Source organism: Pyrgilauda ruficollis, unplaced genomic scaffold, assembly GCF_017590135.1.
Source record: "Pyrgilauda ruficollis isolate IOZ18807 unplaced genomic scaffold, ASM1759013v1 scaffold29, whole genome shotgun sequence".
Taxonomy (NCBI): Eukaryota; Metazoa; Chordata; class Aves; order Passeriformes; family Passeridae; genus Pyrgilauda; species Pyrgilauda ruficollis.
In genome coordinates this window covers 10,808,926-10,822,765 of record NW_024524266.1, presented here as the reverse complement: position 1 = coordinate 10,822,765, position 13,840 = coordinate 10,808,926, and the positions used below count along the sequence as shown (strand labels likewise).

Genomic DNA, 13,840 nt, shown 5'->3' with positions numbered 1-13,840 from the left:
TCTTGCATTACTTTTAGTGTATTCTACAAAATATACTTAGATATATGTACTTAATTTTATTTTACAATCAAATAACTTGATTCTTGAACAAATAAGGGTTTTTTAAGGCAAACAATTTACATCTGCAAAAATTAAATCATTTCCTTCTCAATGACCAGACTGTGCTTTGTAAAAGGCTGAATACTGGTTTTTTTGTTGTTTAATGTGATGAAATTAGAAATTCATTATCTTCCAAAGCACTGTGCTCTGCTGAAACTTGGATAAATTTTGTTAGCAACTTTGTGACATCTTACCTTTCTGAGAATGAACTTGTAGGTCCTCATGTAAGAAGTTACAGCATCCTTGTAAACAGTGCAGACCATTTGGTCTGAGATGATAACTCTTAGATATCAAAGTAATATATAAAGAAGGCAAGCCCTGGAATACTTTTTTTCCCCTAAGATGTCATCAGGTGTTGAGGAAATATTACAGCAAAAATTTCATTAATGTGTTCTACTGGATTTTCTGAGTGACTTCTTTTGCATTTGGTGTCTTAGTTGCAAGGTACATTCTGGATCTTGGTCAGAAAATTTGAATAATTTGAGAGTGTAAGCAATGTTCAAAGTCAAGCTGCTTACTTGTTACATGGAGAGAAAACAGATGGTAGCCCTGCAAAGCCTGTAAACTGACAGATGGAAGCTGCCACACCCCCTGTTTAATAGAATATTGCTGCTTTGGCTATACAAATGTATTTATTATGAAGAAAAGTATATTATTCTGCTTCCGAAAACTCAAAAAATTAGCTCTCTGTTCCTCAACTGTTGAGCTTTGTCAAACAAGGGCTTTTCATTACACATGTGTACTGTGTCTTTGGTTTTCTGCATATAATAATTGCAAAGCAATTAACTGCAATAATTAACTGCAAATAATTGAAAGCAATCCATACTAAAGAGCCTTGCTTTTCTAGCATTGTGAAGACTTAATTTTCATTGTTACACTTCTCAAACTGGGGGTATAGGAGATTGTTGGTTTATCTGAAGGACTCCACTTTGACTATTTCAGCATTCAATAAAACTCGTGGATTCCCCAATGTTCTGTATTTCTTTGAGAGTTCCTCAGCATTTTTCATTTCTCCTGCTCCCTGTAGTGTCTGTGAGCTCTGTTCTCTTGAAAGTCTAGACAGCATTTCTCTTAATTTTTGTAGACTCAGATCATCCAATTTAAACAATGAGGAGGGAATGATGGGAGATGAACTCACTTTATGTTTCTGTACTGGAGGAGAAGGAAATGCATTATGCAAGTGGAGTTCTGCGATTGACAGGACTGTGACTGACAGGCACACCACTTTCCCTTTGTTTTGGAGACTGTTGTGTCTCCTGGTAAACAAGTACAATATAAATCCTTATCAAAGATTTTAAGTTAGGCAAGCAACTTGCTGAAGCAATTTGTTCTTTTTGTCAGAGACTTCCCTGTTGGGGACTGCTGCCCTCTAACCTGTCTCCTTCATATATGAAGAAATATATAAAAGGGCAAGCTCTCTTCTGAGAGATGCTCAGAGTGGGTTGTGTAGCTTGTATCTTAATGTTTCTGGTTGGCTGCTGGTGCTCTTTGGGAACCATGCAGGCTGTGTTCTCCCAGGGCACAAGAAATTTCTTCCACCTGCCAGACTCATGCCAGTTATAGGAGAGCTATTGTTGTGAAGTAACCCCACTGACCCCTGAGCACTGTGCTTTGTACTTCTCTGGGAGGTCACATAAAAGGTTTTGGCGAGCATTAGTCAGTAATTGTACAGATGTTTAAGTTGAAATGCCTTATTCCTGTCACCCTTAGCAGATACAGCATATCTGTAGCAAAATACACGCAGGTTTACAGCCACAAGATAAGAAAATTATTTACCCACAGTATCTTTTCATTCTTAAGGAATATTGTAGTTAGAGCTGCTCTTACCATTTACTCTCCATTTCTGCCTTTAGCTCTTTTTGGTACAACAGGATTTAATTTAGTGACTTGAAGATTCCCGGTCACTCTTCTTTTAGTGTAATTGCATCTATTCTTTACAAGGTAATGGCAGAGAGCTTGAATCGTCTCCCATTTTTTTATTTAAATTTCTTTTAAGTTTTCCAAGTGCAAATAACTGTATTGCTGTTAAACTGCAAAGTTAAATTCTTGAGGTATTTCAGTTTTGAAGGAGGAAGTAGCTACAAGTTTGAACAAATTGAAGAGAGAAAAGCTTCAAGTAATTTTAGGCTATTTATGAAACATTTGAAATCCTTATGTTGCAGTAAGCTTCTCATGTTCAAGAAGCTGTGTTCATCTTGAAACTAATATTTAATAATTCTTTATGCTGTGTTGCTGCTGCTGTAGGAAAGACTGCTTCTTCCAAAAAGGCTGTACCATACTGGACTGTAAAAAGCACACTGACAATGAGGATTTCTGAGCCCCCAGTTGAATCATAAAGTCCTCCTTTGTGTAGTAGTAGTTCCTGAAGGCCTGTGTTTATTATAATAATTGTGTATATTCGGTACACAGAGTTTGAAAGATCGTCCCTGCAGATGTGACACAAATGAAGACCCAGAGGAGTACAAGAGAACACTAAAAGGGCACAATTTTTCTTCTGGGATGTGGCTAAAGTCAGGTCTTTATTTCACCTCTCCATTTTGACAAGAGGATCTTGGCTCACGCTGAGGAGATGTGTAATCCCAATTTAAAGGAAAAGCTAGAAACTGATACTGTAGGGAGCCAGGATGTGGGATAGAGATAGCAATGTGTTCTGTCACTTAAATTACTGGCTTTGTCTTCTGAAGAGGAATTAAAAATAACAAAAAATGAAGTAATCCAGATATCTCTTAGAACCCAGTCAAGGGAAGCTGTCTGCAGGGTGGGTTTGTTTTCATGTCTTGTGCAAGCAGGACTACAGTATTTTGCTGTATGTTTCCTTTGATACACAGTCACTAAACGGAATCACCTGGATATGTTTATAGCTGAATACTTGTATATGCCTTTGACTAAAGATTTTTACTTGTCTTTGTTTACTTATTACTTGAAAAACAGTCTTGTTCCACTAAAGGAGCATGTACTTTACGATTCATTGTTTTAACAAGTATCAAAAAAGCTAAAGATAGTGTCAATATTCAGAAAAATAGCTCCCACAGTAAATCTAGAGAGATCAAATTAAAAACTTCCTCTCTTATTCTTTGCAGTAAATAGAATAAATTCTAATTCCTAAAACATTTGAAGTGTTCGGGACTTTTTTAACATTGAAAGAGAGCTTAGGGATCTTTTTTACTTCAAGAAGTTCACTTTCTACAGAGCAATACAATATTGGTGCATAAGTAAAGACATTTGAGCTGGGCAATCCAATTTAAATATTTCTGCAGTCTGCCTTGGCCTAGAACATCTGTGTAGCATTTTCTGTGTGCAGGATTTCAAAGGACAAGGCACAAGGTCATTTTGGTCCTCTAACTAAACTCTAGTAAATAAAAACAATCTTTAGGCATTCTCTGCATTGAAGTCTATAAGGTGATATGTGATATTTTAAAACATTTTGTAAAGTTCATTTAATAAAAATACAGTAATCACATATAGGACTTAAAATACTTGCTATTGTGCTTAATCAGTGAAATGTTGTGTAGTAGTGTGATTTCTGAAAGAGATGCTGGTCTCTTTTGTTCTTTTCTGGGAACCAGGAATCAGTAACATCTGCAACAGCCTGTTGCTATCAGGCAATCTGCTTAAGTTTCCTGTGCTGATCTCTGTAAGTATCAGCAGCTTGAGTACCACTGCTGCCCAGTCTTTATCACAGCTCTGTATGTGTGTGTGTGTGTGAAATCAATGTCTTTTTTTTAATGTCTTTTCTTTTCTTTTTGACCTTTTTTTCCCCCTTCTCTCTCCCCACCCCCCAGCTGTGTCTGACTTGCCTGACAGGAAATTTTCTAATTGCCGGAACAGCTGGTCACAGCAAAAACGCCAGGGTTGGTCTTCCCTGCTAGACTTCTGCTCGCTCACTCAGAAAATCCAAACATCATGGTTTCTTAGTCATGTTTAAGTTTCTGGCTCTGCGTGTTCGCTCTGTTCGGGTGAGCTTAGTTTATTATTTAAGAGAATAAGGGGGAAGTTCTACTTTTATTTAACTTCTGATTTCAGTGCAGTTTTAGTGTTTCGCTGCTTAGGGATCAGTGTTGTTTGGATTCAAAGTGTTTTGTATTTCCTTAAAGTCTGTGGTATGTTCATATGTTGTAGAAGTTTCCAAGGTACCTGCTGATAAAATTTAGCCCTATTATGAAATTATTACCTCTATGTAAATAACGTAAAACTTATATTTTAGGGGGAGGTGGGGGTTGTTAAATGTGAGCTTAACCGCGTGTTTTCTCACTGAGAGTTAAGTTTTATTGAAAATCTTTGTATTTTTAATACTTAGTAGTTATTTTAATAGTTGCATCTTAATATAGTGCTTTAAACTGTAAAATATGGCTCTGTGTGGTGATAGTTAAAATAACCCAAGCATATTAATATCTTAAATTTACTTCTGAAATGGTATGAAGAGTAATGATGTTGCATAACAGTGTTAGGGTTATTTCAACTTTTAAATTATAATTTAGTCATAGCAAATGTTTAATTTGTGTAATTTGTCTTGTTGGGCATATATTTAAGCATTAAAAAGTTTGGTTTACATTGAGAAAAATTACTAGTGGAGTATTGTATTGTCCCAAGCATTGTTTCAGAACTATTTAACATTATATGTAAACATGCAATGGGACAGAACATTCTATCATTGGAAGTCAAATCAGTTTTCACATTTATCCTTTTGTAGGTCTGCAAATAATTTTCAGTGAGGGGGTAAAAAACCCAAAACCCGATGACCTTCTTGTGTAATGACTTAACATCTTAAGTGAAGGTCTATTACCTTGTGAAAGCAGTAAACACCTACTAGCCCATGTAATGGTTTAAACAATTTGTATTAGTTTTTGCAATGCAATATTAGTTTTTGCAATATTAAAAAAAAAATGGAATTTTCTTGCCACAAGTGAAACACCAAAACAAGACATGAATGTAAAACAATAGAACATAGATGGCATTATAATCAAGAGGATTTTTAATGTAATGTAAAATAATGTAAATTTTAACTTATAAATACTTATCAACTTATAGTCCTGAATTATAGTTCTTTTCCACAGGCAACATGAAAGGTATTCCTCAGAAATTTGGTCAAACAATGACATTGTTTTATCTACTTACAGCAGCCTGGTTAGGTTGTCTCCAACATTCTGTTGATTTTAAAGTGCTAGCTATTGCAGACCAAACTACAGGTTTTCAACCCATATAGAGTTCAGTATATGTTTCGGAAATTATGATAATAAAACAGGATTCATAGTTTTCATAGATTAGTGCTGAGTATGCTTAGGGATTATTTTCCCTTCTAAATAGTTTGGGGGTTTTAACTTTAATTAGTTTTTTAATTGCAATTCTCTGAAATGTTAGTGCTTACCAAGTAGGAAAAAAATTTATATCAGAGTTACTGGGAAATGAAAGTTCCACCCAATGAGTATTTTTTTCCAATGCTGATGAGCACATTTCAGTTCATGAGATAATTTTGTGCTGTTTGATCAAAAGAGAACTGCGTTGCAAAACTGTTTTTGGGGGCACTGAGCTTTCAAAATGCTTACAGGAATTCCTCAGCTTACCTGCCAAATAACCTACTGCTCACAGTTCCTTTGGGAAGGAAGGGATAGTGTCCTATTCCTGTCCTGTCCTTTTGTGTATTCATTCTAAGGAAAGAAAGCATTTTCAGAATTACACTCCCAGCCTGGTGAACCAGTTATCCATAAGGGCTTACCTGTCCTCTGGCTTGTTTCTCTGATATTGGTTCTTAGCAATATTACTGAACAGGACTGCCTTGGCTTGTCTGGTCCCTGCTGCTGAACCAAACAGCGGCACCTGAGGTCGTTTCTCCCCAGAGACGCTACTGGTGGGTCACAGCTGGGCACGTGGGGACAAGTCCAGGCATGTCCCGAGCTCCAGTGCTTACTGGAGCTTGTAAGTAGGCTGGGGCTTGTTGGTAGAGAAGGGTTACTGCTCAGGCCTCCCTGTGCTGGAGAAACCTTTTAAGGCGATGGTGAAGAAGGACTTGGTCCTCATGGAGGGTTAATCCAGAGTTTATATTCCGGGCCGCACGGCCTCTGAATCCAGTAACAGCTCCACGAGAACTCCAAGCGCATGGTGTGCTCAGTAACGGCTCCACGAGAACTCCAAGCGCATGGTGTGCTCGTCCTTTTAACCAGAGGGGGAGGGAACACAGGGACCACCAACCAGGTACGGGGGAGGGGGGGATCTCAGGTGAGAGGGACGCCTGGATGGGCCAATGGCCCCCAGGGGTGGAGAGCGTCCTTTGAACCTGCCAATCACTCGATGCTCCCCTGGAATTTCTGGGTTGATAGACGGTGCCCAGCAGGGGTCAAGGTGGGGGAAAGGAGAGGTGACTGACACACCACCTGGGAAAGCAGACGTCGGGGGGAAACCAGGGAAACTGAGGCACACCATGACAACACACTGCAACACTCTGGGACAGGATTCATTCTTCAAAATCCTATCTGGCTTCATCTGCACAACTGGAAGAATGGGAGTTCTGTCTCAGTAACCAGGTCTGCAGTCTTTATTCTGTGAGTTGGCTATATGGAACAAATACAGTCATAGGCATCCTTCTAGATCTCAAAATTGTTGCAGAAAAAGCCAGAAATGAAAGAGACTAGAAAGAGTGTAAGGAATAAATACATTAATACAGTTTTTTCTTTGTTATCGCTACAAATTGTTTTCCTCTGAGAGACTTAACAATTTAAGAATTACAAAAGAAAAAAAAAACAAAAACCCAGACTCTAAAACTAAACATTTACAAATAAAGTTTTTTTAAGAAATCTTATTTTCTATCAGGTAAAAACAATTGATGCTGTTTGCAACAAGTTATATGATGTTAGTTGAAATGATAGGTTTTTCCATCTTGTAAAAAGAAGCAAAGACATAAATTGTGAAAGCCTGTGTTTCTGACTTCAGATGTCCACATTTAGAACTTCTGCTCTACTCTGGCTTTTCTTTGGTAGTAGTGTAAAACAGACAACATAAATAGCATATCCTTAGATCAGCTTGATTTAATTTTATGCATGGTACTGCTTTGCTTTTTGTTGTATGGGAATAATTGCTACTTCAGAAGTAGGATTTTTAATCAGCGTTTTAGAACAATTGTTTGTGTATGAGCAGATAAGTACTGGCTACTTCTATTAAGTGATTCAAATTGAATATTAGTCACAGTTATAAGGAATGGATCTTAGTCCATGATTTAGCTCACTGCTTGCCAAAGTAGTGGGAGATTGTGAAGTACTTGTTGCACTGTGACTTTTAAGATAGTTTTGAATTTGAAGATAGGAGTATGAAAAGTATAGAATGTATGAATGTATATAAAATGTGTCTAAGATATTTAAAAACACCTAGACTGGTGTACTCTTCACATTTTTAACTCCCATTTTTACCTTAATGAAGATTACTATAAGCTCTGGTAAAAGAGGTAAAAGTAATTCATTTTGCGTTTGTTGCTCTTTATTACTTCTAAAAGTATAACTCAAAAGGAGGCTTTAATTTCTGCAGATAATGCTGAAAATTCACCCTGTGTTCATAACAAGTTGGGAAAGTAAAAATGCATCTAGGAGACTTCCTGACTCAAGGGAGGGGAGGAAAAGGAAGTTCTGTATACTAGCTGGGGAACTGTGCCAACATTGAGTCATCCTTTTAGAATCACTTGTTATCCAGTAAGCTTACTGTCCTTGCTGGACATAACTGCTTTATGTAACTTCAGCACCAATGTTTAATATCATAGTCAATACTTCAGAAATAGTTTATTTGATTATGGGGATCAACGTTATGATACCTGTGACAGACAAATATTTTGCCAAACACAGCCATGTCCAGCATAGCTCTTAGCAGTACAATGAAGGCTAACAAAGTAGTGTAAGGCACCCTATAACCATTGTTGGAGCAGTGGTAAGTAAATTGCTGGGGAATCCATTTTTCTGTTTTCAGCCTTATCTTTGCTTGTACTGAATGTACATGTGCTTCAGGAAAATGCATTTGTCTAAAGGAAGCAAAACATTCCTGAAAAGAGATTGAGAGGGGTGAAAACAAAACTGCTACTTCTGTAAGGAAAATGGAAAAATCTATGTTGCTACATAATCAGTACTAACAAATGAAAAATTATAAAAGCAGTATCTTTGCTGCTGCACATTTGGATTTGCTTTTTTTGAAAATTGTATGGTCAACAGCATACCCTGATTTTAGGACTGATACACTGATTTAGGTCTTATCTTGAAAAATGGCTGTTGTTTGAGGGAAGTGTTCACCAATATGGGCAATATGGTTTTGACTTAATTGTTATAATCAAAGCTATCAAGAAGGATTTTTTTTTTCTCTTATTCTGATTCCTGACTATAGAAGTTGAAGTTCCAGAACTGTGATCTTTTCTCATGGTGATTCTGGCTGTTTCTCATGTGTAAATTATCCCCATATAAAATAGATACAAAAAATACTGTGGTATGTGATTTTTAAATTGAACATATTCACTAAACAGTTCCCTAAAGAGTTTCAGATGGGATCCCACCAGCATTTTTTAATGTATTCATAGGGTCTGTTTAAAAGAAGTAATAAAGTCACGACATTGGCACAGTTAAGTGCTAAATGGTGTATTAAGAAAAAAATCTTGCACAGTTTGGGGGAGTGTCTTGGCTTTGTCCGGCAGTGACTCTTGGGAGGGCTCTCGGTACCAATTAAACACAGCCCCATGGCTGGTCCCTCAGCAGCTGTGGTCACTGCAGGTTGGGCCAGGAAGATTATGGCTGGGAGTGTGGGGGCTATTGCTCTGAGTGCAGCATAAATCAGTGATGCAGAGGCTTCCATAATAACATGAACAATCAAGTAGTAAAAATAAAAAATTCAGGGAAGACTACAAGAACACGAGCTAGAAAATCACTTTGCAGTAAAAAATCTGGAAATGTTCTTAAGAAGCAAATTAAGTCATAAGTAAAACTTGTCTGTAAGTAACTCTGTCAAAGATGGTTCTGTTTTGTACCTTCTTTACTCTGTTAAGACAGTACAGAATTAACAGGTAAAGGCGAAACCTGGGTAATGCTGGAACCAGGATTATCAGTATTTAAATTAATTTCTCCAGCAGTTGCTTAAGTTGGCTTAGCTATTATAAAGGTTTTAATTATTTATTGAGATTAAAATTTGTTAATCTTCTTATCTGATGTTTACCTTAAGTCAAAGCCTTAACTTCATTTTTACAGATTTTGGTCAGCATGTCAACAGTGTTTGATGTCTGGGAAGAACTTTCATGATTACTAGACCCATCCAAGCATTTTTTGCATGTGTCAGATTTCCTTCCCACTGGGTTTTTATGAACTCCAGTATGTATTGCATATCTGTCCTAGTGATGTGTGCTTGTTATTGGAAAATGGCAGTTTATTTAGAAGTCCTGCTGATAGTCATGTTTTTTCTCAGTTGTAAAAGCAAAGATATGACAGAGGTTTCTTTCTGTCCAGAAATTGTGTTGTAAAATTTAGAGATTTTATTTAAAATGAGTGTGAGGTTGATGGTTTGTCCTTGTTCCTTTTTTATGTCCTTTATTTCAAAACTTCCATCTCTGTTAGATGCAGAAGGGATTGATATGTGGCCTTTTACTTTTTTCAACCGTGAAACCTTTTATTCTGATGTTACAGGTTTGGTGCTGTATCTCTTGCTATTTTTTGTATAGCCAACAAGTATGCAGAGGGGAAGCTTTTTGATCAGTATTTTGTCATCTGCCAGCTGAAATTTACTGCACTTCTTAGGACATTTTCACCTTCATCTGGGTAATGCTCATTTCGTGGGAAAGTGAACATGCAGCCAGCCTTGTTTGCACTCAGTTCTTGTGAGACCCTTCTTGTAACAGCATGCGGATGTTGTGTGTTATCTTCAATATCCCCTTCCTGATGCAAAGGACTCAGGATAGTTATTCATGACATGTCTCACACAATAATGACTTCAGGGGTTTTCTAAATCAACCTTTTATAAAGAGAACTTTCTCAGAAATCTGTTCCTGAATTTGTTCCAGGTGGAACTCAGGTATGTTGAAGGAGTCATTTATTTTCTTTAGCCTTTAGCTGCTGTTACTCCTTTTTTGTCATCAAATAAGAACCTCCATTTTCCACAGTAACGGACCTCAGAATAATCCAAAAAGTAATGCCAATCCTTTCAAAGTGTTCAACCTGTTAAAAAAAAAAAAATAGAATGTTCTTTCAAAAAGCCTTAATCTATAGGTACTCGTGGCATTTACTGTGCATACCTATCTTTGCTCTTCGTATGATAAAAATATTAAACCCACCAGGTTTTTTGTTGTTCTTTGCATAGTTAGTAAAAAAGATTTGTTTCAATTTGATTTTTTTTTTTTTTTAAAATCCCACACTTACATAATCAAATAAAATCTTCCTGGACCCTTCCAACCCTGCCCCCCCCCCTCCCCCCAAATCTTGTTGTGCATGCCTATCTTTGGTGGGAATCTTAGGTTTTGGGTATCTTGCTTTCAGTCAACTTTCTGTTTAATTTAATTTCACTGAAGCGGACAGCAGAGACTATGCAGTCAGTTCAGAATGTGTTCAGGATGGGTCCAGTTTACTTTTAGAGTCACATGCTATTGACTTTAATGTTTGAATGTCTTAAGCTGTAAATGTTTCCCTATACTTTTTTTTTTCCTTCCTTTCCAATTCTATGTCACTTCATGACTTTACACCCCTTTAATGTCATCCCTGTGTAGGAGCAATATAAATACACCGCTCCATTATTATTTTTGCACTAAAACTTTACATTTTTTTAGGTAGCTGCTTTTTTCCTTTGGAGTAATATATGCATATCATAATTTTTATTTATACTTTCAGTATATTGAAAAGTATATACTCAAGTCTTTGTCCCTCATCGTGAAGCTGATGAACAAATTCATTTTTAATAACTGTTATCTAAAATATGCTGTCATTAAGATTAAAGTGTTTAAAATATTTCTTCTCATACTCCCGTAATTTTCAATATCTAGAAAAGGATAAATCTGTCTTCCAGAAATACCTTTCCTAAGTACACGTTCCATATGTAACATAGCAGTTTATTCTTTGATGTTGTGTTTAAGTTAATTCACATCTAGTTCTTACACCTCTTTAAGAGTAAATTCTTGCTGAATTTCCTATTTCTGTCTTGATATTTTGAAATTTCTTTGCCAAGCACTTGTCATCATGGAAGTTCACACTTTGCTTATGCATTTTTTCAGGAACCTGAAGCTGAGAATTTTAGGTGCAGTGAGACTCCTATGGTGTTTGGATGTGCTAATATTTCTTATTCTGAATGGCCTTCCTCTTCCTGCTATGAGTAAGAGCACAGATCTGATCCTGTGCTGCCTAATCCGATGATTCAGAATATTTCTTTGTGAATGATTTTATCAATATTGCAGCATACATTTATATGTTTTTAAAAATTATTGTAATCTTTAGTTGATTATTTCTCTGTCCTTTTTATGTAAAATTTGTAGACTAAGAATGCTTCCATTTTTTGAATGTTTACTATTTAAACACTAATGCGTGTCGCAATGCTATTGTGGATTTTACTGGTAGTTCTCCTAAATACCAGTTCAGAGTCCAGTTTAGTAGTCCTAGACCAGCTTTTCAGCTGTCCCTGGACCATAACTGCTTGGAGAAAGGTCTGCAGATGACACATGGCTTGTTCTGCACTAATGAGCTTATGCCATCCTGCTCTGCATGGGCCACTTCTTTACACAGAGCAGTTTTCAGGTTTCCTATTGAAAATTCAGAATTCTGAAGAGTAAATTGCAGAAGAGTCTATGTATAGGTGAACTCATGTTTTTCTCTTGCTTTTCTGGGCTTTTTTCATTACTACCGAGAAATATATGCCTAGTAAGACTCTGTTTCTACTTCCTTTAGGGTTTGAAGTCTGGTTTGCTTATAACACATTACCTATTAGTTGTTCCTGTAATAAGATCTCAAACAAATACAAATATTTTATGTTGCAGCAGAGTTAATATACTTTTGAATTAAACAGTGATGGTAAAGGAAATTCACATAAATTCAATTACTAGAAGTAAAATGAGTGTTCAGTGTTCATTAAGTACCTAAAATATTGGGGTTTTTTTCCCAGCAACATGATTAGGCTATTATTTTTATAGTCTGATAATGATTAAATAGTTTTTCACTGCTTCCCTAGAAGGTGTCTATCCTTTTCTTGTTTTACTGGCAAGCATGTTTCCTATTCTAATTGGTAGCTGATAACTTAAGATAAAAATGAGCTGCCCTTGGTGTTGCAGAGTTCCCCTTTTTTTTCTACAAAATTTTTCATTCCAATTTTGTCTGTGCCATACACTCCATTTGGTGGTTTTTCCTATGTGTGTGTGTGTGTTCTTGTGCACAGACATATATTGTGAAGTGTATTACTGTAAGCTTACTTATATGGAGATACTGCCTGGAATAGTTCTGCCTTGCAGACTAGATCAGTACAGGAATTTGTTCTAGAATATGGTGTTTTAAATTCATACCTAAACTTGTTTGTCACTCACTTCCTTTCTAGGCCATTTGATTTAACACTATTACATTGTTAAGTAAACTCAGAGTAACGTTACCTTCTGTTTGTTTCCTTGTATTCCGTATTTAGTTTCACTGTAGTGGAAGCCAGTAGCAACCACTTAAAAGTTGACACACGTGGTTGTTTTGGGGATTTTTAAATGGCTTTCTGAGGCAGTGTAACTTTGTAGTGTGAAGAAGGCCTTGAGAGAACTGTGTGCCAGAAGAGGAAATCATGTCTTGAGACTTTTATTTACGTCCTGCTGTAGTATAATGCTTGAGAAGAGAAAGCTTTCCAAGCTTATAAATAACAGAAATAAAATGTGGGCAGTAGGGTATAGCTGTAACTGAAGGAAGACCTCACCATTGCAACGGGTGACTTGACTGTCTGTAGTCATGTGCAAGTTGTGAAGGAATGGAAGAAAGGAACAGAGGACCCAGGTATTCCAGCATCTCATTTATTTTCAATTCATCACATGGGACAAATGTTTTTGCCAAGTACCAAGAAATGATCATACAATTCAGTACCAGATGGAATGGCTGGGTTCTCTTCCAGTTTACTGCAAGATGACATCTATCATCTGATGTATAAGATTTGTATTTTAATTCAGGTAGATAGTGAGGCTTGATTACCTCTGCATATAATTTGCGTTTCTATAAAAGGCTTAGCTTTTATATTTTTAACTGCATTTGCAGAAGACTCTTTAGGTTAAAATAACAAACATTCAGCAGTTATGTCAGAAAAGGAAACTGCAAATTTGTGGGCAGCCACGCATTATAAATCTTGCTCCCAAACGAGAGTTACGGACAACTTAAAGTTGGATATCATTAGAGTTCCTTTTCTTTTAAAACAGAGTTCTCCTAGGTCTGCCTTTTATGGACTGAAGAGTAACTGAGCCCTGAGAAAGTGCAAAGTCTGGGAATATTCTTTTGGTATCAGGAATGTGAAGTGGTGGTTTGGGGTTTGTTTTGTTTTTTAGAGGGTGCTCAAAATAACCACTGGAAAGTTGGTTGCATAATAATTGCATAGCATTCAAACATAATAATTTTTGTTTGTGTATAGAGAGCTAGTTAATATATTTTCTTATTTTCTTGTTCTTGTTGAGTTTTGTAGTGCTTTTAAAGCAATATAGAATCATAGAACGATTTGGGTTGGAAAGGACCCTGTAGGTCAGCTAATTCTAACCCACTTGCCCTGGGCAGGGACTCTTCCCATTAGATGAGGTTGCTCA

At 36.6% G+C, this 13,840-nt stretch overlaps 1 protein-coding gene across 5 annotated transcripts in view; it reads left to right on the top strand.

The window, feature by feature from the left end:
- RPS6KA3 (ribosomal protein S6 kinase A3) overlaps positions 1–13,840 on the top strand; it is a 73,827-nt gene that overhangs the window by 17,614 nt on the left and 42,373 nt on the right. For 2 of the 5 annotated variants that reach the window (XM_041472273.1, XM_041472272.1), the window contains 2 exons: positions 3,666–3,733; positions 3,882–4,055. The exons of 2 other annotated variants lie outside the window; for them this stretch is intronic. In XM_041472273.1, coding sequence (XP_041328207.1) covers positions 4,017–4,055 — 39 coding nt within the window. In that variant the 5' untranslated portion in view covers positions 3,666–3,733; positions 3,882–4,016. The remainder of the gene's footprint in view (positions 1–3,665; positions 3,734–3,881; positions 4,056–13,840) is intronic. One more of the 5 variants, XM_041472274.1, reaches the window with a different exon arrangement.